Source organism: Glycine soja, chromosome 8 (assembly GCF_004193775.1).
Source record: "Glycine soja cultivar W05 chromosome 8, ASM419377v2, whole genome shotgun sequence".
NCBI lineage: Eukaryota > Viridiplantae > Streptophyta > Magnoliopsida > Fabales > Fabaceae > Glycine > Glycine soja.
Window position 1 is genome coordinate 4,965,007 of NC_041009.1, and position 24,895 is coordinate 4,989,901.

Below are 24,895 nucleotides of genomic sequence, written 5' to 3' on the forward strand. Positions count from 1 at the left end.
TGGTGATAAGCCAGTCCAGGACTTCGCTTCTAAAATCTAAAATACATATAACTCGACCCAAAACAGAAGCATATAACACCTATTAATCAATACAACTTGATCGAGTATATTTAAAAGGAATTAAAAAGGCAAAATAAATTATAACAATACATTTTTTTTGTGAGAAAAGGGATATTGTTCTCATTTTAAAACATAAATAAATATATTTTGCATTAAATTTTATTCTTTTTTGCATTTTGTATTGATAACTTAAAAAATATGACTTTTTAAAACACTTGCATCTTAATTAGCAATAACAGCAAAGAAAAAAATTAGTAGCTTCTTTTGCAATCGAACATAGAATTACACTTAAAAAAAATCCTCTCAACATATTAAATACTATGTTTAAATAAATTTTTAATCCCTATAAATTTATATTTTTTAAATTTAATCCCCGCAAATTTTTGCTTTTTCAATTCTAGTCCATATAGGAATTCTTTTTACAGATTTTTATATATATAGATAATTAATGTAAGGTTCCTTATTATGCAAAAGTACAATAATCATTGTACCAAGTCCTATACTTACGCATGCTAAAAAACTAAAAGACTCTTTTTGACTTCGAACTCATAACCCACATCAAAACACTAGGATCCACCCTTTTTTAGTAAAAAAATAAAAATAAAATAGATACCTTAAATATTTTTAAAAAAGTATATAGATGTACCCGGAAGTATTTAGTAAGAATATAAAAAAAAAAAACTACAATTCTATGCAAACTTTATCAGCAATATCAATATTTCATTTAGAGTTGTCATTTTTAATAAAACTTTATTCAAACATCATCCTAACCCAATGATCATTACCAAAAAAAATCCTAACCCAATGAATTGATCTCATAACTATGCTAGTAAGAATATTCAGTCAAAGATAACAAAATCAGAAGGGTAAATAAAAAATACATTACTGAAGAAAGTAAATTTTGGACTAATTGATATATCACATGTATTTACGTCGTCATGTCCAAGATGGTGAATAATCTAGCAGAGTAGAGGGCACGTACAACCAATATAGACTAGTGATTAATTTCTCCTTTACTAAAAGCAAAAAGTTACTTACACAAAAAAAATGCAAAATTTCCAAAAAATAATAATAATATTATTAAAAAAAGAATGCTATTTACATTTGAATGTGCCATCATTGTGTGAAACAAATTTTAGCTGGACAGACATCAAAATATACAAAAAAAATCAGCATTCTTGGGATTGACCAGATGCTGATGTTTCAGCAGTGCCCTCTTCAAGCAATGGTGCTGTGCTTGTCCTTTCCACGCTTGATACTTCATGCTCACTATCTTCATTAAATCTATCCACACTGGGCAAAAATATTCCTGCAATAATACCATGACACAGTCCATTCACAAAGCTCTTCCATATATTATACATTTATGAGTTCATTATGACCATAGTACTTTCACTAATTCTAATATGGCAAAGCAACATCCATCATGGTATGATTGAAAATATGACTTGTTTTTATTTACTTTTAGATATGATTTCTAAAGCCACACCCTCAATGATACGTCAAACAAATTAGTAATTTGATATTACCTTTTTCCCTGAATATAAAACTCTTTTAATTAATTCACAGCTTTTAAGAAAGTTAGTTAATATAGTTAATAATATTAAATTTATTAATAATTTATATTATTTTGTGAAAATTACTCTTAAAATTATTGAGACTTATAATCTCTCTCTTTCCACTTAATTATTTTCCGACCTTATTAATTTCTGTACTAGTCTTTTTATTCAATCTTTATAAGAGAAATAATGCATTTATTATAAAGTAACTAAGGGTATTTGAGTCAAAAAAGTAATTAATGTAAAAGACAACTTTAAAAAAATCTTATAAAAAGGGACAAATAAAATTGAAAAAGAATCTTATATTTAAGGACGGAGGTAGTATTTTAGTAGCAAATCAATAGGAAGTTGTCATAATGACTTACCTATAAACCATATTGCAGCTGCTGGAAAGAATATAGTTGTTAGAATCAATGCAGTCGTTCTCCAGTTATTAATTTTGTCCTGCATTATCAATATGTATAGAGCAACCATTTTAGTATTGTACAATATACATGACATGATGCATTATTCTCTGCATATCTGGTTATCCATCCCTCTTGTTTGGTAATTAATGACAATTAAAGTTTTACAAAATAATGCCTCAAAGGCATCAGCTCATTTGCCAAACTTTTTCCCTTGAACCTGAGGACACTAAATCTGTAATGAATACAACTTAAAAAAAGCTAACCTGGATAAGTCCAACGAGAGGTGAGGAAGGCACATCTCCAAAGATATGAATAGCAACAGTAGACATAGCCATAGACAGCGGCCTCAAACTTGGTTTAACACAATGGAGACATACATAATTCACAGGACCCTAAAAAGAAAATTATAAGATCACTGAAATATAATAATTCATTAAGAATATAACTTAGGAACTTCAAGATACTCAGTTAATAAAGGAATACTCAAACACAGTAGTTGAAATACTAACATGATAAGCACCTATATAGTCTAGCATGTCTTACTATAAAAAGGTAAACATGAGGAAGTGAATTACCTGAGTGGCAAATACAAGTAGTTCACCAAAAGCAAAAAGGGCAAGGAAGCCATACTCGCTTTTAAATAAGAAAGCACCAAAACAGCATGCACCACCAATAAATGTTGTTAATGAGAGAAGCTGCAAGAGAATTGAAAATGATCAGGAAACAGCAATGGAATTTCTATGAGAATCGAAGCAGCGACATTTATGTGGAGATCATTACAGCTTGAATCATTGCACATGTACAATTTAGATGGGTGTATTATAGAAAATCAGTGTTAAAAAAGTAAAAAACACTCTGGATTCAAATACCAACCTTAAATGCATTTGATATTGTGTTAGTCATGAAATCAAGAACAAGACCTCCTGCTAAGGTGCCCAATATTCCACATACAACAGTAATTCCTCCAAACATCATATCTGCATTAGTCTGCCAAAGTAAATTTTTCTTAGTGCAATAATTTAATATAATAATAGTACAACAATAATATTGCATTTTACCAGAAAATTATAAAATTACTTGGTATATACTTATTTGGGTTAATTTTTAAGCAAGTAAAAAGATATAAAGGAAAGAAGGAACAGCTACGTTAATAAAATCTTAAGCATAATTGTGGACAATAGCCGAAATAAAATCTCACCATGTTATATATACTATAACCAGCTTTGGGGCCCCAATATGAGTAAGCACCTATTACAAAGTTGTATGCTATGTAACCTGTAAATAGATGCAACAGAATTAATTGATGTGGCAAAACAATATGATTATACATATAGGTAGAGGAGATTGATATATGAAGTTCACAAAGAAGTAAGCTAGTCAAATGGCAGCTTCTAAGATGAATTTAACAACACAAATTAAATCAATAAATAAATTGATGCATATAGTAGATCAGAAGGAGGAAGAAGTACCTAGAACATTGACAACAAAAACCTTATCAAGCAAAAGTTCTTTCATGTCTTTCAGAAATCTTGAGAACTGATCTAATATTGCACATTTTGACCTAAAATAAGACAGGAAACAAACAAAATATAATTTTATATAAATCAGTCAGTGAGTGATGTCAGATACATACAATAAATCAATAGAGGGAAAAAGAAATTAGTTTAGAAGGATGGTGAAATAATCATTGTCAGCTGGAGGGAGAGAGCTTTATTCTTAAAGACAAGAAACACTGACAGGAAAAATGCCTCAATGAACTATAATGACCAATAGGCCATACACTCCATATAAAAACACCACTAAATAGGATAGGGGTACTGTTCTCACCTGGAAGCTTCATGTGAGCTTTTGTCTCTGAACTCTTCCTTCAAGGACAACGCTTCATCTTTTCCATTTGAAACCCCGACATCTTTTCATCAAATATGTGAATTTTGTTAAGTTCAACAAAAGATATTGTGAATCAGAAGCAGATAAACAAAATAGAAACATAAAATTTGGTTAACTGAAAGAAATTTAGTGAGAGTTGAGCCTGCCCCAGAGAAAAAGTATATTACTTTCCACACAATCATGAGGGGAATGGCTACAAACACTTCAAACATAGACAATTTTGAAACTTTGAGCAAAAGAGTAGTTTTGAATTTTGGTTAGTATACATTTACATCTTTATAAAGAAAAATGTCTCTTCTCCCTACTTGTTTTCTTTGAAAACAAGTAAACCTAGCTGTTTGATAAAACATTAATCTGAAAGTTTGCTCAACAACTAGGGCTTCATAGGAGAGGAATAGATTTTATCATTTTTGCAGATAAAGGAAAGTCACAATAATACCACAGAAATATAGAAAAGAAGGATAAGGAATCCTCCAATAATAATAATAATAATAAAAGGTATTACAGGGTACAAGAGAAATAACCAGGGAAAAAATAAGTTTAAAGGAGCAATGAAGGAATAACATAGGGATAAGCTGGTAAGAGTCTACAGCTAAAAAGTAAAAATTCTTGATTACCGACATCTTTATAAAGAACATACTTTGAATTATATGTTTAAAGGGGATATGCTGCCACATACAAGTAGTGTTATTATAGACTTAGGTGCATGGTGAACCCTATGCATAGTAGTACATCTAATATTAAATTTAATAGCGTGCACATATTTATAATTTTAAATTATATGTTAAATGGTGGAGATGCTGCCATGTATAGGGTAGATCATGAACCTGAGTCTTACTACTCTTTCTTTGTAGATTTTTTATCAGCATAAATTTGTATTAGATGCAAGTCCAGTAAATAAATTCCAAATTATAGGAACTTCATTGGCTATGTAGCTCCACTCTAAAACATAACAGTACCTGGAACTTCTGATACCACTGTCTCCAGTATCAGTGCCTTTTCTGAATCAGTAGGGGCAAAACCTGGATGCACAAGTAGTTTAGTGATGGGAAACAAAGTTATGGAGCTGCAAGAAATCAATGCAGGAGAAGAATGTGCACCTTTTAACTGCAAAGGCTTCATAAAAAATCCCAAAATAGCAAATGGAAACATCAATATAGCTTCCACCCAAAACGCATAACGCCAACCAAAATGGTTTCCAACCTGTTTATAAACAATGAAAGGATAAAATAAGAAAAAACAATTTAAAGGCAAGAAAAATAGAAGATATACAAGATTGTTTCTAAAGTATAAGTACTGATAAAAGAGGGTTCCACATCTTGCCATCCAAGATTTTCTTTACCTACATTCCCTTTCTACTTTTAAGGACCTTCCGATTTAAGATTTTCGTATCTAAAACATTTTATTTTTCATTTAGTTTTCAAAATTTATATAGAGAATTATATTTCCTCTGTACTTACATTATAGGTTTTACAACTAGAATTTAATACTGGCATTAAAACCAAAGGAAATCTTACCAAACCACCATAGATGTAGCCAATTGCATATCCTGCTGGTATACACATGTAAAATATAGCAAGCCATGCCGTTTTCTGAGACATACACCATTGTAAGATAGGTTTCCACCATAAAGAAAACAGATAACAATCATAATGAAATATAACATTTCAACTACCAAGAAGGGCAAGGAAAACATCAGTCGGTTTTATCAGAGACTATATCTATAAAGCATGAAAATGTTGAAAGGAAGCAAACATACAACTACTGTAGATCAAGTCTCTATAATGATTAAAGCTAATATTCCACATTAATGCTTAATAACATTAAATGGCAATAAAAAGTTGAGTCAACTTGATCAATATTCAGTGCTAGCTTTAATATTCTCTAAACGCTGGAAACAGTATTTGTTACATTTTTAGTTATGTAATGTCCAAGCTGGATCATGTTTTTGACACATAAGCCATTTTTTTAGATAATGAAGGTTTTGCCAAAATGGACAACCAACAAAAAGCACTGACAACTTATTAAAACAGATATTCTAAGGATTGAATAGAAGATGCATTTGCAAAAAGCAAATAGCATCACAGTTATTTATGACCCACTGGAGACAACATATTTTCACATCATATTTGTAGATGAAGCTTTAATTGAACCAGGATTCCATAAAACAATTACTTCAATGTTCAGTAACTAAACTGTATAAGATGGCTACACATGAGCATAGCAGACAATAAAGACATTCTAAGATCGTTACTAGGGACAGAAACAAACCTGTGAAACTGGGGCATTGTCATCAATGAAAGGTGCTGCAAGACTCATAAATGAAGCCTCACCAACACCAACTAGCCTGTAGAAAAATACAACAGTATAAGGAAAAAAATATGAAGATTCTTACATCATGTACTATGTATGTATTCAATGCAAAAACCATAGAGTTCAATAAATAACTGAAGACACTTACATGCGACAGACTGCAATGGACCAGAAATTGAAAGAGAAACCACAACATAAGGTTGCAAGGGTCCAAACTGATAATCCCACTCCAATTAGTCTAAATGGGTTTACGCTGCAAAATATATGAATTATATAATGATTATAATGATTAAACATTTATCTATACCAATGATGACAATTACAAATCACATAAATGATAGTGGGTGTGCATGACAGAGGTCAGAAATTTTCATTATTGGATGATTATGTCAAACAAACATAGGAACCTAAATTTAATGGAAAATAGGTGTAAAAAATGGTTAAGCTAAACTTTATGTGTGGCTTAATCTGCAAAACATTATAAAAGTCATACCAAGGGGACATTTTGGACTTCAATATAACAGATCAATGATTGTTCAAAAGCTTGCTCAGTTTTCAGAAGTTTCATAATTTCATGAATTGACAATATATCTTCTGAAGCATTAGAGGTTGAATACAACAACAACAACAACAACGCCTTATCCCACTAGGTGGGGTCGGCTACATGGATCAACTTCCGCCATAATGTTCTATCAAGTACCATACTTCTATCCAAATCATTCAGTTCGAGATCCTTTTTGATAACCTCTCTTATAGTCTTTTTGGGTCTTCCTCTGCCTCGAATTGTTTGTCTTCTCTCCATCCGGTCTACTCTCCTCACTACAGAGTCTACCGGTCTTCTCTCTACATGCCCAAACCACCTAAGTCTATTTTCCACCATCTTCTCTACAATAGGCGCTACTCCAACCCTCTCTCTAATAGTTTCGTTTCTAATTTTATCCTGTCGAGTCTTACCACACATCCACCGCAGCATCCTCATCTCCGCTACACCTACTTTATTCTCATGTTGGCTCTTGACCGCCCAACATTCTGTTCCGTACAAAATCGCCGGTCTTACCGCAGTCCGATAAAACTTTCCCTTTAGCTTGATCGGTATCTTTGCATCACATAACACCCCCGATGCTTTTCTCCATTTCATCCATCCTGCTTGAATGCGATGATTCACATCCCCTTCAATTTCCCCATCATCCTGTATTACAGACCCAAGATATTTAAACCGTGTGACTTGAGGGATAATATGGTCTCCTATTTTCACCTCTGAGTTAGAAACCCTCCTTCTTTTGTTGAACTTACATTCCATATACTCCGATTTGTTTCTGCTTAGGCGAAAGCCATGTGTTTCTAGAGCTCGTCTCCAAGTTTCCAACCTCTCATTCAACTCCTCCCTCGACTCTCCAAGGAGGACTATGTCATCTGCAAAAAGCATGCATCTCGGCGCTATCTCTTGGATTTGTTCCGTGAGGACATCCAGAATTAAGGTAAAAAGGTAGGGGCTAAGGGCTGACCCTTGATGCAAACCAATTGTGATGGGAAAATCGTCTGACTCTCCACCCTGTGTCCTAACACTAGTCGATACCCTATCATACATATCTTGGATAGCTCGAATATATGCAACCCTAACCCCTTTCTTCTCTAGAGCTTTCCACAAAATCTCTCTAGGCACTCTATCATACGCTTTCTCCAAGTCAATAAAAATCAAGTGCAAGTCTTGTTGGGCCATGCGATATTGCTCCATCACCCGCATTAATAAATAAATCGCTTCCATGGTCGACCTTCCCGGCATGAAACCAAATTGATTCTCAGTAACTTGAGTCTCCTTTCTTAATCTCCGTTCGATCACTCTTTCCCATAATTTCATGGTATGACTCATGAGCTTGATTCCCCTATAATTTGCACAATTTTATATATCCCCCTTGTTCTTATAGATTGGCACTAACGTGCTTCTCCTCCATTCCTCCGGCATGCGTTTTGACCTCATAATTTCGTTAAAGAGTTCGGTGAGCCACTCAAGACCTCTATCTCCAAGAGTTTTCCACACTTCAATAGGTATGTTGTCTGGCCCCACCGCCTTACCGTTACTCATTCTTTTCAACGCTTCCTTTACTTCCTGTTTCTGAATCCGACGATAGTACTTATAGTTCCGGTCCTCTTCTCTTGTGTCTAGACTGCTAGAGTCATATCCATATCCATCATTAAATAAGTTGTGGAAATACGCCTTCCACCTTTCCTTGATATCTTTTTCATGCACTAAGACTTTGCCTTCTTCATCCTTAACACACTTTACTTGATCCAAATCTCTAGTCTTCCTCTCTCTACCCTTAGCACATTAGAGGTTGAATATTCAAGTTAAATAAAGCTAAAAGAATCCAACAGGCAAACAAGCAGTAGCTGATACATAGTTCAAGAAAACTAAACAAAAAATATTAGCAGCCTTTAGGCTTGAACTTTAATGTATATATAATAAATTAGTTATCCGTATGTTAATCTTTTAACCGTAACAACGCTGTAGTTATATGGAGAAGACAAAAACCAGAGTTTGCCAGCATAACTGAGTCTAAAGAAGGATGACCACAAAGCTGGATGGTTGAGTGGGAAGAACTCAAGTAAACTATGTCTCAAGTAGATTATTTACTTTGATCACCATAATGCCAAAGGGCCTTCACATACAACATGCCAAACAGGAGGTGAAGAGTACAAAAGTTGCTGTAAATTATTTTTTTTGTGCCCCCACCCCCTCCTCTTTCACCTTGTGGCATCTAAGTGGGATATGGTACACCTTTGGAATTTTTGGTACAAACAAAAAATAGTAAATCTCTCAAGTCTCAATCATCAGGGACAGGACTATTATGTGTGAATGTCTGTAAGATCATTAATCAGTTTTAAAAAAGAAATGTATTTAAAATGATGAGATAAAATCTATGGCCCCTGACCCTGGTACCAAGATAAAATCTATCCAGTATTATGAGATATTAAGACTTAACCACAAGACTATGTGTCGTATCAAAGGTACATAGCAGGAATATGCAACAACTATTTCGGTAAGAACAATCATTACCTCTTTGCTAGAGAAGCAAATATTGGAGAAGCCACAAGAAGTCCAACCATAAAAGCAGATGATAGAACTCCATCCTCAAAATTGTTCAAGTTAAAATCCCCCCTGTATGGAAGTAGAGAATGATGTAAGTCAAGACTACAACTACTAAGCTATGAAAATTTAATGCTCCATATTATCATACTACAATAGTATGTCATAAGCACAAAACACAAGGAAAACTCATAGGCAAATAGTTAACTTGCTGAGTATAAATTGAATTTTCCGTCTAAAACTTAATACCAAAGTTTAAGACAAATACATATGGTGTCACTGTTTATTTCAAAGATCCTAGAATATCTTAAACTTACTGTATTCCTGTTCCAGATTTGCAGGTAACGCCTTCACAAGTTCGTTGACTTCCATTAACCCCATTGCTTGCAATCGCTCCTCGGTCCAAATAGTTTAACAAGTTGATCACACAAAATATAGCCAGTAACCTACACAGCACAAGATTAAACAGATCAAGAAAATTTTCAAATACACAAAAGCATTGAATTTTCAAATTTCAACTTAATCTACACCTGCCCTGATCATCAAAAACGAATAACACAACACTCAACAACACAAATCCATCACCAACATTTAAAAGAACAAAAAACGCCCCAATATCACACAAAATTGAAAAGAATTAAAAAAAGGAACATACCCGGACTTACTCCCATTCCATAACACATATCCATATCACAAAAATTCAAAATTTTCTTCCTTTTATTTCAAGCACAGATCTGTTAACGAAAAAGTTAAAAAAAAAGAGTTTTTTTTACCTCTTTGGTGTAAACCATGAAGTTGACGGAATCATTGTGGACTTGGTGCCCATGTCTGGTTCCAAAGAAGACTCAGGTTGAGAGGAAGAAGACTCTGGTTTTCCTTCATGTTCTTGTTGTTGTGCCATACCAATATAATAATATATAATTTTAAAAATCCTATATTATATAGTTTGAGAAAGACCCTTTTGTTAAAAATTGGAAATTGAAAGGTGGTTGAAGTAATGAGAGCAATGGTCAAAGAGAAAGCAGTGGCATTGCTCTTCTTCCTTCACCCAACCCAAAACCCAAAGTTCTTTTTCTTCTTCTTGGTTTCACCAACGTGCTGAGATGACACTTTTTCTCCTTATCATAAATGAACAGAATTGCTGAGAAATGGGATTTGTGTTATATAATTAGAAGTCCAGGTGGTGTTTGCTGTTAACGACGATTTTGCTTTTGTGATTCTGAATCCTTATTTGTCCTACTCACTCACTCACTCACTCACTCTCTCTCTCTCATTTTCTGTTGCTATTTTTTTGTAATCTTATAAAATTTTCCGAAATTTAAGGTCAAATAGATTGTTTCAGCACATGATTAGCTGGAGCTCGCGATTTTGAAGTTTATTATTTTAATATTCTTTGATAACTTTATCTATTATAAGATGCTGAGTTTTTTTCTTCTTTTTTCTTTTATGATGAAAATGTTACATGAATTGGGTTCGGGATGTTAGAGTGTTGCTAGGTGCACCCAATATTATTGTTGGTACACTCAGTATTTTTTTTAAATGTCAAAACTGTCTCTTATTTGTGTTAGGTGTGTGTGAGAGAGTGGTTCGTAAAAGGTTTACGGATCAGGTTGATCTATACGTTGATATTTTAAACATACGGATCAGGTTGATCCATATATTGATATTTTAAACATACGGATCAAGTTGATCTATAAAATCCTTACGGATCAAATTGATCTGTATGTTGATATTTTAAGCATACGAATCAACTTGATCCGTGAAAGAATTACGGATCAACTTGATCCGTAATCCTTTTACAAATCAAGTTGATCCATATGTTGATATTTTAAACACATGGATCAAGTTGATCCGTAAAATTCTTACGGATCAAGTTGATCTGTATGTTGATATTTTTAGCATACGGATCAAGTTGATCTGTAAAAAGATTATGAATCAAGTTGATCCGTAAGCCTTTTATGGATCAAATTGATCCATATGTTGATATTTTAAGCATACGGATCAAGTTGATCCGTATATTGATATTTTAAACATACAAATCAACTTAATCCATAAGTCTTTTATGTAGGGATATTTTTGACTTTTACCATTAAATGCTGGGTGCACCTAGCAACATCCTGGAAGATAAGACCTCTGGATTATTCATTAGGTTAACCTCCACACTAGAATTGAATTCATATCTTTTAGAATAAATTTGTTTGATATCTACTCAATCAATTTTTATTGGTTCATTAGAGGTTGACTTGTTAAAAAAGAAGATAAGAGGTTGAGTTGTAGATTTTTTTTTTATGAGTGAGTTGTAGCATTTAATTAGAATCTAAAACATACCTTTATTTTGGCATCTAATTCGTATATACTTCTATAGTTCTATTTTTTAGGGATACTTTTATAGTTTATTATTACTAATAAAATGTGCATAAGAAAAAGGCTACTCGATGGTAGGTTGGTAAATTTAGAATCCTAAATGATAACAATGCAATTGATTGATCACAGAAAATTGAACTTTAAGATAATTTAGATAAAATAAGATTCGGTGCCTGTTTGTATTTTCGTTTAAATTAAAACCACGTTGAATACTAATTCTACAATTTTCAGTCTACCTCGAACGTGAACGGCAAATTCACACCTTCAGATTACGGTAAGACTAAAACAGTGAAAGTCCATAACAAATATAGTAATAGATTGATAATGATGATGATAAAAAAATGATAAGATAATGGTAGAATAAGAATATAGTAATTGATTGATAATGACGATGATAAAAAAAAATGGTAAGATCATGGCAGAGTAAGTTAGTGATAAACACACAAAAAAAAAAAAAGATGATGATGCCAAATGATTTTACATTCTTTCTAAAAGCCTAATAAACAAAATTCTTGAGAGAAATCAAGTAATATAAAGAGTTTCCAATTACCTTCAATTTTACTTTTCGAAAAGAAAACAAATTTATATATGGCTATCGAAAATTAATTTAAATTCAATTATATATGATCTAGTATTTATATACCAAAAAAACTATGAACTAATATTTTAATATGTTCGCTGTGTATGATAAATACTTATTTTATATAATTAAAATTCATAATAAATATTTTATAGAATATTTAAATTATATTATATTTAAAATATGATATAAGATAATTTTTAATCAGTAAATTTTTTATAATTTAATTTATTAAATATAAATAAAAGAAGATATATATTTATAAAAGGATATAAGTTGATTTTAATTTATAAAAAATAATTTATTTATTTTATTTTCTTCTCCCATGAGTGCTTATAGAAAAATTTATACAAAGATAGCCTAAATATATTTGCTATCTCTCACCAAAAAAAGATTTGCAATCTCAAAAAAAGTGAAAACATGTGATTATTTCATTTAATAATTAAATAGTACAAATATCAATACAAATTTACATTATTGAAAATAATTAATTTCTTTTATTAATGAAGAAAAAATAAATAGCAGAATTACAAGTGAACAAAAACTGCAAAGCACATATATAATTACACAAGACAATAATATCATCGGACAACGTTTTAACTTTGATCAATGTCACACTAAGTGGAAGTTTTCTTCGCAAAAATATCAAAAATATGAAACTTCCATTGAAAAGAATGAATTTGAGAATATAATGACTGAGGTTTTTGAGACAAAAAGAAATCTATTCTGATTGATAATCAGACTTGTAAATTATATTTGAAAAAAATGTCTTTTTTAATCAATGCGATGATATTATATCTCTTATCCCGAGAGAATTACATAAAGCATCTTGGCGTCCGATTTTACGTCACGAAAGTTACGGTTCCAACAAGATTTTGTGCATTGCACAGTGAGTAACATGTGATTTAGCAAAAATACGCATCAACTGCTTTGTCAGATTTATTTTCATTTGAATAAGTTACGACTAAAAGCAATGCATTATTAATTTAAGTTTTAAACTTAGCATGTGAGACGCAATTTGGACTTATTTTCCTTTTAATTTTCAGCAGTAAAGCAGTCCAAAATTAATTTGCACACTAGCTACATTAGTTGAGGTGAGGTTTTTACAAATAGAAGTCTATCATGAAAACTACAAATTATGTCAATAAGTAGGATGTTATTGTTTTTCAAGTCTATTATTTTTTTTGGTTAATCAAAGTGTATTCTTTGGTCGAAATGAAGAACTAATCATATGAGAAATTAAAATTCATTTAAGAGATTATCTTCTCTTAATGAATATTTTTTCATATACCAGAACTAAAAATCAAATCCATAACCACATGTTCCACAGGATAAGATTATCTATCAATGATGTTAAATTTTTCAAATCTATTATTCCTATACTTCAATAGTGATTATAACATGATGCATTATCATCATAAAAAATACTTCACACGCCATTGCTACATTTTAACCTCTAGAGTTTGATATCACCATAAAGGCTTAAACTGTGTAGGACTTCCCACAAGAAATAAAAGTTATGTTACTGGTGTTAAATTACTATACATTTTGTGGTTCTCAAAAGAATTGAAGCATCGGAGTTGGAATGATGCTGTTCTACAAACTCTCTTACATTGGGATGTTTCCTATACATATATTGTTAGCTCTGCAATGAAAATGATAACTTCCTGAAATCTTTCAGAAGTTATGGGGGTTAGAGGAGCAAAATAAATGGGAAGAAGCCCTATTCAGGGTTCCTCAGTGGCAGTATGGGAAGAAGGGTTTGATTGGTCTACAATCATTGAGCTTTCTTCACTACTTTGTTTGATAACTAAAACACCATTTCCTTCTAAATTCACAGCTTCATTTAGTTCATAATCTTGTTCTTCTGGATCTACTTCCCTTTGATTTCTAACTGATGAAGCTTGATCATTCTGATTCATTTCTGATAATTCAGCTTCTGGTGAAGTTGTTGCCGCCAGTACACGTGCTTCCCTCGAGACAGCAACTCTCACCTTACAATATAGACACATCAGTTTCTTCTGTTATGCAAGTTTCTATCACCGCAATAGCAGCCATTAAACATTACAAAGAACAAATTAAAAAAATGGGGCCATAGTGCAAGTTATCCCATTTCAACCATATTTTAGCATTTACCCGAGCCAAATCATTGTTTTGAAGTACCTGCAACGGTTTCATAATATCTAATCCACGATCATCAGATTGGCCGATTCCTTCTTGAGCTTGGAGCTCCATGGAATCTCTAATAAGCTGACTCAAAAATGCCACATCATCAGACATCACACCAAGGCCTTTCAGCAACTTAGAACCCAGGTGCAAGCTAGTCTGCAAGAATAAAATATTTAGCCCCAGTTTCCGAGCATCAGGGGAGGGAAATAACTTTTTGACAGTACCTCTGCATTTTCCAAAATGGCATCCGTTGCACCTGCTTTCTTCAGATCTAAAAGATGCTTGAGATCACGAGCTCTGGCGTAGATTGGGATCTGAGAAATTTCATCACTAAGTATACTATTAAACCAAGAGAGAAGAGAACAAAATTAAAGGAAGATAAGAAACACATACAGTTACAAAATTTTATTAGACAAGTTACCACTAATATAAACCTAACATGTACAAGTCCTAGTGCATTAGATACCCTTTGCTTCTGTTTATAGTTTTGTGTGCACGTAAATTTGGGGTATGATGTAATGATGTATGCAAGAGATCTCCAATTACAGAATGATCAAGCTTCTTATGATAAATATTGGAGTCTATCACCATTCATTTTATAAACAAATGAAAACTAAGCTAGTCACATCATACTACCATGGTTGCTTTCAATTATAGAAACCCGTAATTTCTCCCCTATTGTGCACATACATTCTCTCACACACAACCAATTGAGATAAGGGGCTTGCACTGAGGGTAGGGGTGGGAAAAAGATTATTACTGCAGGAAAATTCAATTTTAGCCTCTGAACAGCTTCAATTGTCTTCTTCTTCCCAGTATACATAATCATGAAAGCTTTTGGAGAAGAGACACCGGCAGAGTGAAGAACATCTGGACGTGATCCGTCCCCATAGAGTACAGGAAAGCCAATTTTTCTAGCTGCCTGTTCAGTAGTTCAAAAGGGAAATAATAAATTAAAAGAAAGGTATATAAAAGAGATTGCAATATGAAGGGTAAGAAATGACATGAAATAATGCTTTCATTCTCTTAAAATAAAGAAAAGGAAAACATAAGAACAAAGAAACAAAAAATGATTGATGAGTCAACACTCAATTGGAACATTTATACTTGTATATCATGCTATTCACAAGATCAGTGAAATTTTATTTTTCAGAAAAGAGAAAACTGTGCATCAGGTGCAAATATAAAATAGAGAATTTGTCCATATAAAAAAGCTTGTCCTTTTATTCCATGCCTCGTGTAAGGCATCAGAGAGAATGTCTCAGCATCTAATTAATCCATACCAAATTACAGATATTCTAAACAGCAGATCTCTACTCAAGAATTTCAAACAATTCCTCAAAAAGGGAAAAGAAAAGGTTCTCATGCAGATACTGGTAGACAATAGCCACGCACAATGCTCAAATACACTGACCTTTACTACTGAGGGGTCAAGATCAAATGCCACGTAAGGCCATCCTACTTCATCACTATCTCCTCCTGAAGCTAATGGATTGGACAGGAAATTGGCAAGGACCTTTATATATGGAACAGAAGGATAAATTTTAGAAATGGGCAATATTAATGGCAGGTTTTACAATGTATTAATTGATCTACCTGGCCCATTTGTCCAAATCCAAGGATAACAACGGGTTCACTAATGTTGAAGTTAACCGTCTCAGAAACATTCTGTTTCTGCAAATAATTTAGTACTCAATGTAAACTTGCAGTTAAAATGAAATCACTGGCATAAGATTGTCACACATATAGTGAAGAAAATGTTCCATTTTGTTTTTTATATCCCATAGTTTCTCCTTTAACATCTTAAGTTGATTAAAGAATAATAGTTGAAAATGAATTGACGACTTGAAGCATATAATCCACAGGGCATGAATATGCATGATATTTTTTCTTTCAAATACACCAATAATTCATCATTGCTACTCACAATCCTTATATGCAAGCACATGTGTGTTTGTGTTTGTGTGCAAGTAACTGCCAAAACCGTAAATCTTACAGAAAAAGACATACATTCTCAGGGTCAAATTTTTCTTCAATAAAGCTAGCAGCCCTTCTTCCAGCTTCATTCAGAAATGGGGTTAATGCCATTGACAATACAACAACAATTATGAGCAGCTTGTTGAGCTCAAGGGGAAGCACCCCAAGCCTGCTTACAAGAAGCCACAAATTTTATAACTAAAAACAATCCCAATTTTCTAACTCAAATAACACCAATGCATCATATTGGATAATTACTTACCTATTAGCTAAAGAGAAAACAACAAATCCAAACTCGCCTCCTTGGGATAGAAGCAATCCTATTCTTACACTTTCTTTTAAAGTAAGCCCAACTCGAGGACCAATTGCAGTTATGATCAATGTCTTTATAACAATTAAACCTCCCAAGAGTGAAAGTACATTTGGCCACTCACGCAAAAGGAGCTGCAACAAAAAATAATAATTATAGAGGGGAAGAAATACATCTATCTATAGTTTCACAGTGGAGGGTGTGTAAATTTCCTAATTTCATGCAAACAGCAGGTTGTTAAGGATATCTTATTATATATTCCTTAATTCATGGATCTAACAAAGTTTATATTCATTAGACTTCATAAATTCATGGATCCAATTGCACGAAAACAGATAAATCACTCACATGGGTGTCATTCAGATTTCAGTCGAGGATTGTTTTTAATAGAATAACACAATGGGTGGCAGGTGAGTATCCTCACTTCAAGCTAACACAAGGCAATTACTATTTACTATGATTTGGATTTATCCAATTTACAACTTCAGTATGTTTTGATTTACAAAAATGTGATAAGCACCCAAGCACTAGGGAAATCCTCCCTTAGCTCTTAAGGGCAAAGAACCAAGCACTTAAATACTCCATCAAACATCTCATACTACTCGATGTGGGACTTAGACACCCCATAATACCCAATACCTATCAGAAAGTTACATCGCAGCCAGGTGATCAAAATTTTGGGCCTATATAATATCTAGTTTGATGAATCTGAAATCAAAGTTTGCATATATGCACAGACACAACAGAAAAATTAACATAATAGCCATGCTTAGAAAATCTAAAAACCATGCTACATATATCATAAATGATATCATATTAACCTGCATGTCGATTGAAGTTCCCGTAGTTAGAAAAAACAACCCAAGAAGCAATCCTCTAAATGGTCTTATGTCAGCTTCAATCTGGGTCCTGAAGTTTGTCTCTGCTAAAATTGCTCCAGCTAAAAAAGCCCCAAGCTGCATTATGATATTTCATACAATTGTCAAGTTAATATTCAATTTAATGATTCTCCACAATCCCAAATTAAAATCCTAAGCATTGGAAAATACGGAACCGTGTCACTAAATCCCAAATTCTGTGTGACTAGTGAAGTCCCAGCAACAGTCAGCAAGCAAAGAGCAACAAAAGCCTCAGAGCTCCTTGTATCTGCAACAACCTGAATTTGACCAACATTTTACTGCCTAGCACATATCAAAAATGAGTTTGGACACATTTTATTTTTTTGGATAAAAATCTTTCTTGAAATATATGTGATACAGACCTCAAAAACTCTTCTGAGAATGTACTTTGCCCCAAGTGAAAGCAGACCCAATCCACCTAATGCCTTTAAACTTTCTTGAGCAAGCATGGGCCAAATACTTCCCTCAGTTATATTCTAGAATGAAAAATAATAAAGCACAGGATGAAGAATGAGTGCAAAAGTTGATGCGTCATGCATCTGATTATCAAATAACCAAATTTTTAACCTCAAATTTACAGTAAGTAAAAAAAGAATAACTAGGATCAACCCAACGACAAGTGAGGCCTAAAGAAAATTTTAAGAAAATATTTTTACTTTAAATGAGAGAATCATATGTTGGGCCTTTTTGCCAACATATAGGACCTTCTTTAAAAAAAAATGTGGCATTTTTTCTTTATAAAAACTAAAGGTAGATAACTTTTTGTTGGTGGGCCTAAAGCAATTTTGCATGTATGTCAAAGTGGTAGGTGGGCCACAAAATAGTTGATGACCAGAAAATGTTAACCATAACTCAAAGAATGATAAAGAGCTCTACTATTATCTCAAACTGTTAACTCCATTAGTTTATAAAGAAGTAACCAGAAAGGCAATATGTGAAATTAAAAATAGCAATAGTTTACATCTCACCTGGCTCTCTAGTATTGGAAGTATGACTAAAAGAGGGACAACGGCCAAATCCTAGAATAGCAAGCAGAAAAGGAACAAAGTTAATTATATCAAAGCTTTTCTTTACTGATATCTTATTTATCAATATACAAAATCAGAAGATATCAATAGGTAACTTATATACAAAATGAGTTCTAACAACCACATTTTCCTTTTATAAAAAATTGCATACTTGGAGAATGAGACTGTAACCTAGTAAGAGTTTAAGACAAAAACCTGCAAAAGAAGTATTCCAAGAGTTGCTGAGCCAAATCTTGTAGGAAGCTCACCTCTCTCTGCAAGAAGCTACAAATATATGCATATATGCTTGATAAGTTACATTATCCATATTTAGTGTCACTCACATATCACAATGGACTCATGCATGGTGAACACCTAAAACCATTAAAATAAAGCAGAATTAAACTTATTTTGACCACGATTTCTTTTCAATGCAGTACACAAGATGATAATAGCATATAAAAGAACAGGGCAGGAAAAAGTTTACAACCCAAGAGATTGCATACTAGAAGCAAAAGGAACAAAATGATGTGGCCGGGCTAGAGGAGGAAAATGACATAGTCACTAACTAGTACTACTAAATCAATATTATCTTAAAAAAATGAATGGGATCCATAACAAAATCACTGGATTGTAAAGGAGGGAAGGAAAGACACAAAGAATTCCAGCTATCAAAATTAGCTATATTTTTTATTGTATCAAGTACAAAAAATAACAACCACAAGCTTTTCTGCCAAGACTTTTCTCCAAAACTTACATGGTATGTTGGAATGTGAATACCTTCCAACATGAATGTGTTTGTCAGATCTGTCAATAGTCATGAAATTATATTTATTTTTGTTAGTTACGTGCATTATTTTTCTTTTAATGCATAAAAATGGTTCGTATTTATTGGAAATATGAAAAATAAAATTAGTAGTGAAAAATATTAGTTGCATAAGTCAAAACAAGGTGATATTGATACATCAAGGTACTATTCATACATCAATAAAGTGATATATAAGTATAATTAGTATAGATACAACTCAAGGTACTATTGATACATCAACATTGTCTTTGTGTCTTTCATGCAAACAAGGTGCAGAAATTATCCTTGTTTATCTTCGATTATAAATAGACATCCAAAATAAACAAATACCTGTAAAACAAATGCAGAAGATGACAGAGAGAGAGCAGCACCAATCACTACAGCTTCATCGACACTTCTGATGTTCACCTATGAATATGATTTCAAAATAAATTAAAGATTAAAGCAATGAAGCCTCTTCAAGTTTTATTGATATTATACCTTTTCATATCTAGCTATGATTAATTATCTTTGTAAGCAAACAATCATCTTAAAAGATTAAGCTGTTAGATGCAAGTCTACAAATATTTTTTATGTGAAACATGCCCCCAAATGCAAAAGCCATTCAAGTGTGGACAAAACACATGGCCACTTGACTTTGAGCAAAAACTATAATTTAATTAGAAGAATAGGGTAGTAAGGAATGAACTCCATAGTCCATGTCCTACTAAGTGAGATCAGCTACATGGATCAAGCCATGTCATTGGGGCTCTATCAAACACCACTTTGAATAAGGATTTAATTACTAATGTAGAGTATAAAGGATTATCTAATATCTGGTCGACTAGGACCTTGTAGAATGTATAGGAAGTGGGAGCCACATCCTAAAGGCTAAAGTTTTAGGCAAGTGTCTGTAGCAATTTCTTTCAGCATTTAGAAGCTTCACTATCAAATTTCGCATTTGAAAGTGTCTGTACTCTGCATGCGTGCATTCTGTCTGTCTGTCTCTCACCAGAATGACTGTAATTTATCATCAAGAAAAGGTACAAACATGAAACTAAGAACAAAATATTTAGATATGGAAAACTTACCAGATCAGGCCTAGAGTGGAAAAGGAATTCCAAAATTTTTGTTCCAACAGCTCCATTTGGAGGAAGTTCAAAAGCAGTAAATGCTAAAGTAGACAGTACAACCTTCAAAAGTGTTTTTAAATATTGAAGAAGAAATTAGTACTTTCCTTACAAGTTCTAGAACAATTTATAAAGAATAAACAACTAAATATAATAATCCAATGGTAAGAGCCATCATCTATGATAAGTTTATAATAATCTTTAGCATAGAAGAAGCTAACCAATGAATAAAATGAATGAAATGGCCTAAGAAATTTTCTTTGCACAACCATTATCACACCCAAAGTGTCATACCTGAGTCAATCCCATCCCAAAAGCATATTTTGCAAGAGCTTTCAGACGAGCAAGTGAAAGCTCTAAACCCATCTCAAACAGCTGAAAAGAGACAAACATTACTTCAGAGTAATTATACAACATGTTTATCAGAAATTTTGGTGTGGATTATCACCATGAAAATAATATAGGTTATTCATACTTATATTTTAGACTTTTAAAAGGTTCTTCCATAACTTCCAATCATATTTTAATGTGCATGATACCTTATCATACAACAAATATGAACATAAAAGCGATTAGGATCAAACAATGTTACTGTTGATTTTTTTTAAGAAAAAGGTTAATAAATATGAATTTCAGGAGCTTTTAGAAAATAAAAGCAGTCAATACAGTAAATATTATGGCTGTCACTTGAATTAAGAATTTTCATGAAATGGAGTAATAAAAAAAGGCTAATACCTAGGAGTTTTGGATTGTTAGTTTTTACAAAATAGAGCAATAACATGCTAAAATATGTTTATAAATCAAAGTTTCAATGATTCATTTGAGGGTGACAAACAAATGGGGAAAAAAAGAAAAGAAAATAACCAGAGTAGCTGCAATGATGTATCTTACCAAGAAAAGGATCCCCCATTCTGATAAAGCTTTGACATCTGTAAGGTTTCTAATTAAACCAAATTGATTCAGTACCACACCAGCACAGAAGAAACCAAGTATCTGAAAATAACAACCATTAAATTTATTTCAATTATTAATATAAGAAAGTAAATAGATAACACTGATTGTAATTCTACTATGATCTGTGTGAGATTCAACGTGCATATTTAAATATTAAGTAGCTTAAGATATTTATTTTTAAAATTTAAAATCAATTCAAACTAATTTATGCAGTACAACAATTAGTTTCAAATTTCAATCAACTACAAATCTAGACTTTTCCAGTAATAGAATCATCGTAAATTCATAGAATAGTAAAGCTCACTTCAAATTTTGTTTATTAAGTACAATGGTCACAACACATATAATATTGATCACTGATGGGAATCAATTCATACGCAAACTCCAAAACCAATATTTGCAAAAATAACTTGAAGATCAAGACTTCTGATTAGTTATTTCGGTGTATAATAAGTGAAACTGAATGACAACAGATATTGATTTTGCTGTATATCGTAGTATGTCCAATCTATAGCAATTCAAATTATCATCAAAACTTAAGTTGAGCATCCTTCTCATTCTTGATACTTGTGTTTGTCTCATTTACTTAAAGAATGCCTTAGTCCATTTTAATTAGTCAAACTAATGCAGGAATTTACCAAAACTAATACAGAGCATTACATGGTAATGAGTGATGGTTATGATTATTGAGATGAGAGATTATCATAATTTCAAGAGCATAACTCAAGAAAAGAAAGAAAATCAAGTAAACTCCAAGAACTTCTTACAGGACTGGCTTTAATTGACTTGAATGTAGGCACAATTAAGACGGTCACAGCCAAGAAAGTAAGAGTATCCAATCCTAAATCATGGATGACTTCAACAGCACCAGCAACATCATATGCTACATTTGTTTGTAGCCGTTCCCAACGCGACTTACACAATCCTCTCCATGATGGAACATTGAGAGGAGACCTTTTAAAGAATTTTTCTGACACACACGTCCTATGAAATATCCCATGACTAGCACCATGTGGTAGTAGTGGCACTTGCTTTTTAACTGAGTAAAGCATGAAAATAGAATTTCTATAAACTCGTGAAATGGCATGGGAGTAACCCGGACTCTTCTGTTTGGTAAGGTCATATCCCTGCAAGGAAATAATATTGCAAAGAAAATTTCAGAACGAGCAACAACTTTCTTAATATGGATTAGATTATGCAACAAGCTGATTTTACTGTTTAACTAAGTCAATACTAAATTCCCAGTTCCTAGCTTCTTAAGGGGTGTATGAATTGACTCTATTTTTGAATATAAACAGGATTTAGCTACAACTTCAAAGTTTAAGCATCTTCAATTTCTATATTACTACATTTTCTTGAAGGGAAATGTAGGAAAGATGAAAAGGAAAAATTCTTGCAGCTGATATCTGCATGAGAAATGCAAACAACACATCACACTCCTTCTAATCGGCTAAAATCTATTGGAAATAACAAATTTGTGTGCTCTCACTACTTATTTAAAGATTCTCACTCGTGATTTTGTAATTTCTAATAAATTTTAACCAACAACAAAGATTCTCACTGTGTTGCTAACACTACATAGCAAAATCAACCAAACCCATATCTGCATGACTCAAAGTCTCAAACTTTTTTTTATTGGCAAATGTTAGTTGTTAGATTTTAGTTAGTGGGCATTCGAACCCACGACATCTCCCCCCTCCCTTCTCCCTTCACCAGTCTCAAACTAACCCAACAATGATAACATACGAAACTGTAAAAAACACAAGAAGAGATGTTGTTACCTTAAAGCTTTGGCACCAAGCTAAAGACTCCAACATAATGAAAGTGCTCATGAAACAATGAAACCCAACTTGGGAAAGCTCATTTGTGTTTGTTTGTGCCGGTTATAGACACACCCAGATGGAATTTGAGTAATGATGAAAGAAAGCAAAAGAAAACAATCGATCTTTAGAGTGTTCTGTACTTCGCTGCCTCAGAAAATAAAGGTGGATAAAGGCACACGTACACGTAGGAAGCTGTGAAAGGTAGAAAACTATGCTGAAAATGAAATCGCCGTAGAGAGGATTTGGACGAGCTTTGAAATTTAGGAGTATTAATTTAGATAAATTATAAGTGTTTGTGAATGGTTGGCGACCACAACAATTCTGGTTTCACTTGAGTCTGATGTGGTTTTCGTGGATCACAAACGATGTTCAGATTTTTCAAGTCAGACAGATACATAATCTCTACGTGGCGACTGCTTTTATTCCCCATTTCATTATCGGAAAGTAAAAATTTATATTAAGGTAAACAAAATATACCCTACCAACAAATGTTAACAACTGTTAGGACCAGTGATATAATACTTAGTGTTGAATTCTGGCTTTGTCTAAAGAATACATCACCTTCTCAGAAAAATATTCATCTCCTATATCAATATTATTGTAAGCAGCAAAATGTTTTTAAGAAAAAAAATATTAAATTGATATATGTGTGATGCACATGTGTACTTTTTTTATTTTTGTAATTATTTTAAAGTTTTTCATTTTATAATATTATTTCCTCATTTATTATTATTATAACAATTTATTATAGTATATATTTTTATTATGTTTATTTTCTAATATTTTTTATTATTTTATATTTTAGACTATTATATTATTAATATAATAATTCTTTTAAATTTTCTTAAGATTATAGAGTTAGTTTAACATTATTTTTATCTTTTAGTATTTTGATTAATATTGTTTATATTCATTATTAGTGTTATTTTATTTACTTTATATATGTTGAAGATTATAATAAATTAATATACATAAATATATAATTGTTATATTATAAATATTAATCAATATTTTATGATATTTTTAAAAAAAAATACAAGATATTTTAAATATTTGTTAAAATATTATTTCACTATTATTAAGAGATGATTATTTTTACTCTAGATAATTCTAATTTTAAGATTATTTTAATCTTAATTGATAGGATTTCGCTTTTAGTGAGCATGGAAAGACATGTGTGAAAAAGTTATCTTTGTTGGTGCTAATGGAACTCAAAATATGGGTAGGAAGCGTATAGTGATATTGATATCACAACAATAGTAGTGTCATCTCTCTTTAGTGAAGTACATATAATGGTCCATTAAGCCGAACTCCTTCGAGATTCTAGAACGTCTGATCTATCTTCAAAAAGCATAACATACAAAAGAAAACATAAAGGTATAGAGTGTGAGGTTGTGTTCCTTTGCTATCATTTTTATGGAAAGAATCGAGATGTTTTCTAACTCCAACACATAAGCAAAACATATATAATCCATCCTAGAGTTCAAGATTTATCTATTCATAGCGACCATCATCGATCATCGTCATCATATGAGGAGTAAGTATATATCTTATACAAACTCATAATACACTTATATCAATAAT

At 32.3% G+C, this 24,895-nt stretch overlaps 2 protein-coding genes across 2 annotated transcripts; both read right to left on the reverse strand.

The window, feature by feature from the left end:
• Window positions 1–1,039: 1,039 nt before the first annotated feature.
• LOC114421351 (probable sphingolipid transporter spinster homolog 2) lies at window positions 1,040–10,577 on the reverse strand. The gene is made up of 16 exons (XM_028387233.1): window positions 10,085–10,577; window positions 9,629–9,757; window positions 9,282–9,383; window positions 6,375–6,479; window positions 6,185–6,260; window positions 5,431–5,505; window positions 5,014–5,116; window positions 4,873–4,935; window positions 3,854–3,935; window positions 3,496–3,587; window positions 3,225–3,301; window positions 2,900–3,013; window positions 2,602–2,721; window positions 2,290–2,418; window positions 1,985–2,063; window positions 1,040–1,369 (listed from the first exon to the last, which is right to left on the reverse strand). The coding sequence occupies exons 1-16, from the start codon at window positions 10,210–10,212 to the stop codon at window positions 1,230–1,232; spliced, it is 1,614 nt and encodes a 537-aa protein (XP_028243034.1). The 5' UTR covers window positions 10,213–10,577; the 3' UTR covers window positions 1,040–1,229.
• A 3,061-nt stretch (window positions 10,578–13,638) lies between these two features.
• LOC114421352 (K(+) efflux antiporter 3, chloroplastic-like) lies at window positions 13,639–23,699 on the reverse strand. The gene is made up of 19 exons (XM_028387234.1): window positions 23,270–23,699; window positions 22,256–22,615; window positions 21,426–21,527; window positions 20,829–20,909; window positions 20,496–20,597; window positions 19,756–19,833; window positions 18,834–18,902; window positions 18,579–18,629; window positions 17,973–18,086; window positions 17,766–17,867; window positions 17,533–17,667; window positions 16,664–16,845; window positions 16,435–16,570; window positions 16,021–16,098; window positions 15,839–15,940; window positions 15,185–15,346; window positions 14,649–14,738; window positions 14,419–14,580; window positions 13,639–14,249 (listed from the first exon to the last, which is right to left on the reverse strand). The coding sequence occupies exons 1-19, from the start codon at window positions 23,318–23,320 to the stop codon at window positions 13,983–13,985; spliced, it is 2,424 nt and encodes an 807-aa protein (XP_028243035.1). The 5' UTR covers window positions 23,321–23,699; the 3' UTR covers window positions 13,639–13,982.
• Window positions 23,700–24,895: the final 1,196 nt, after the last annotated feature.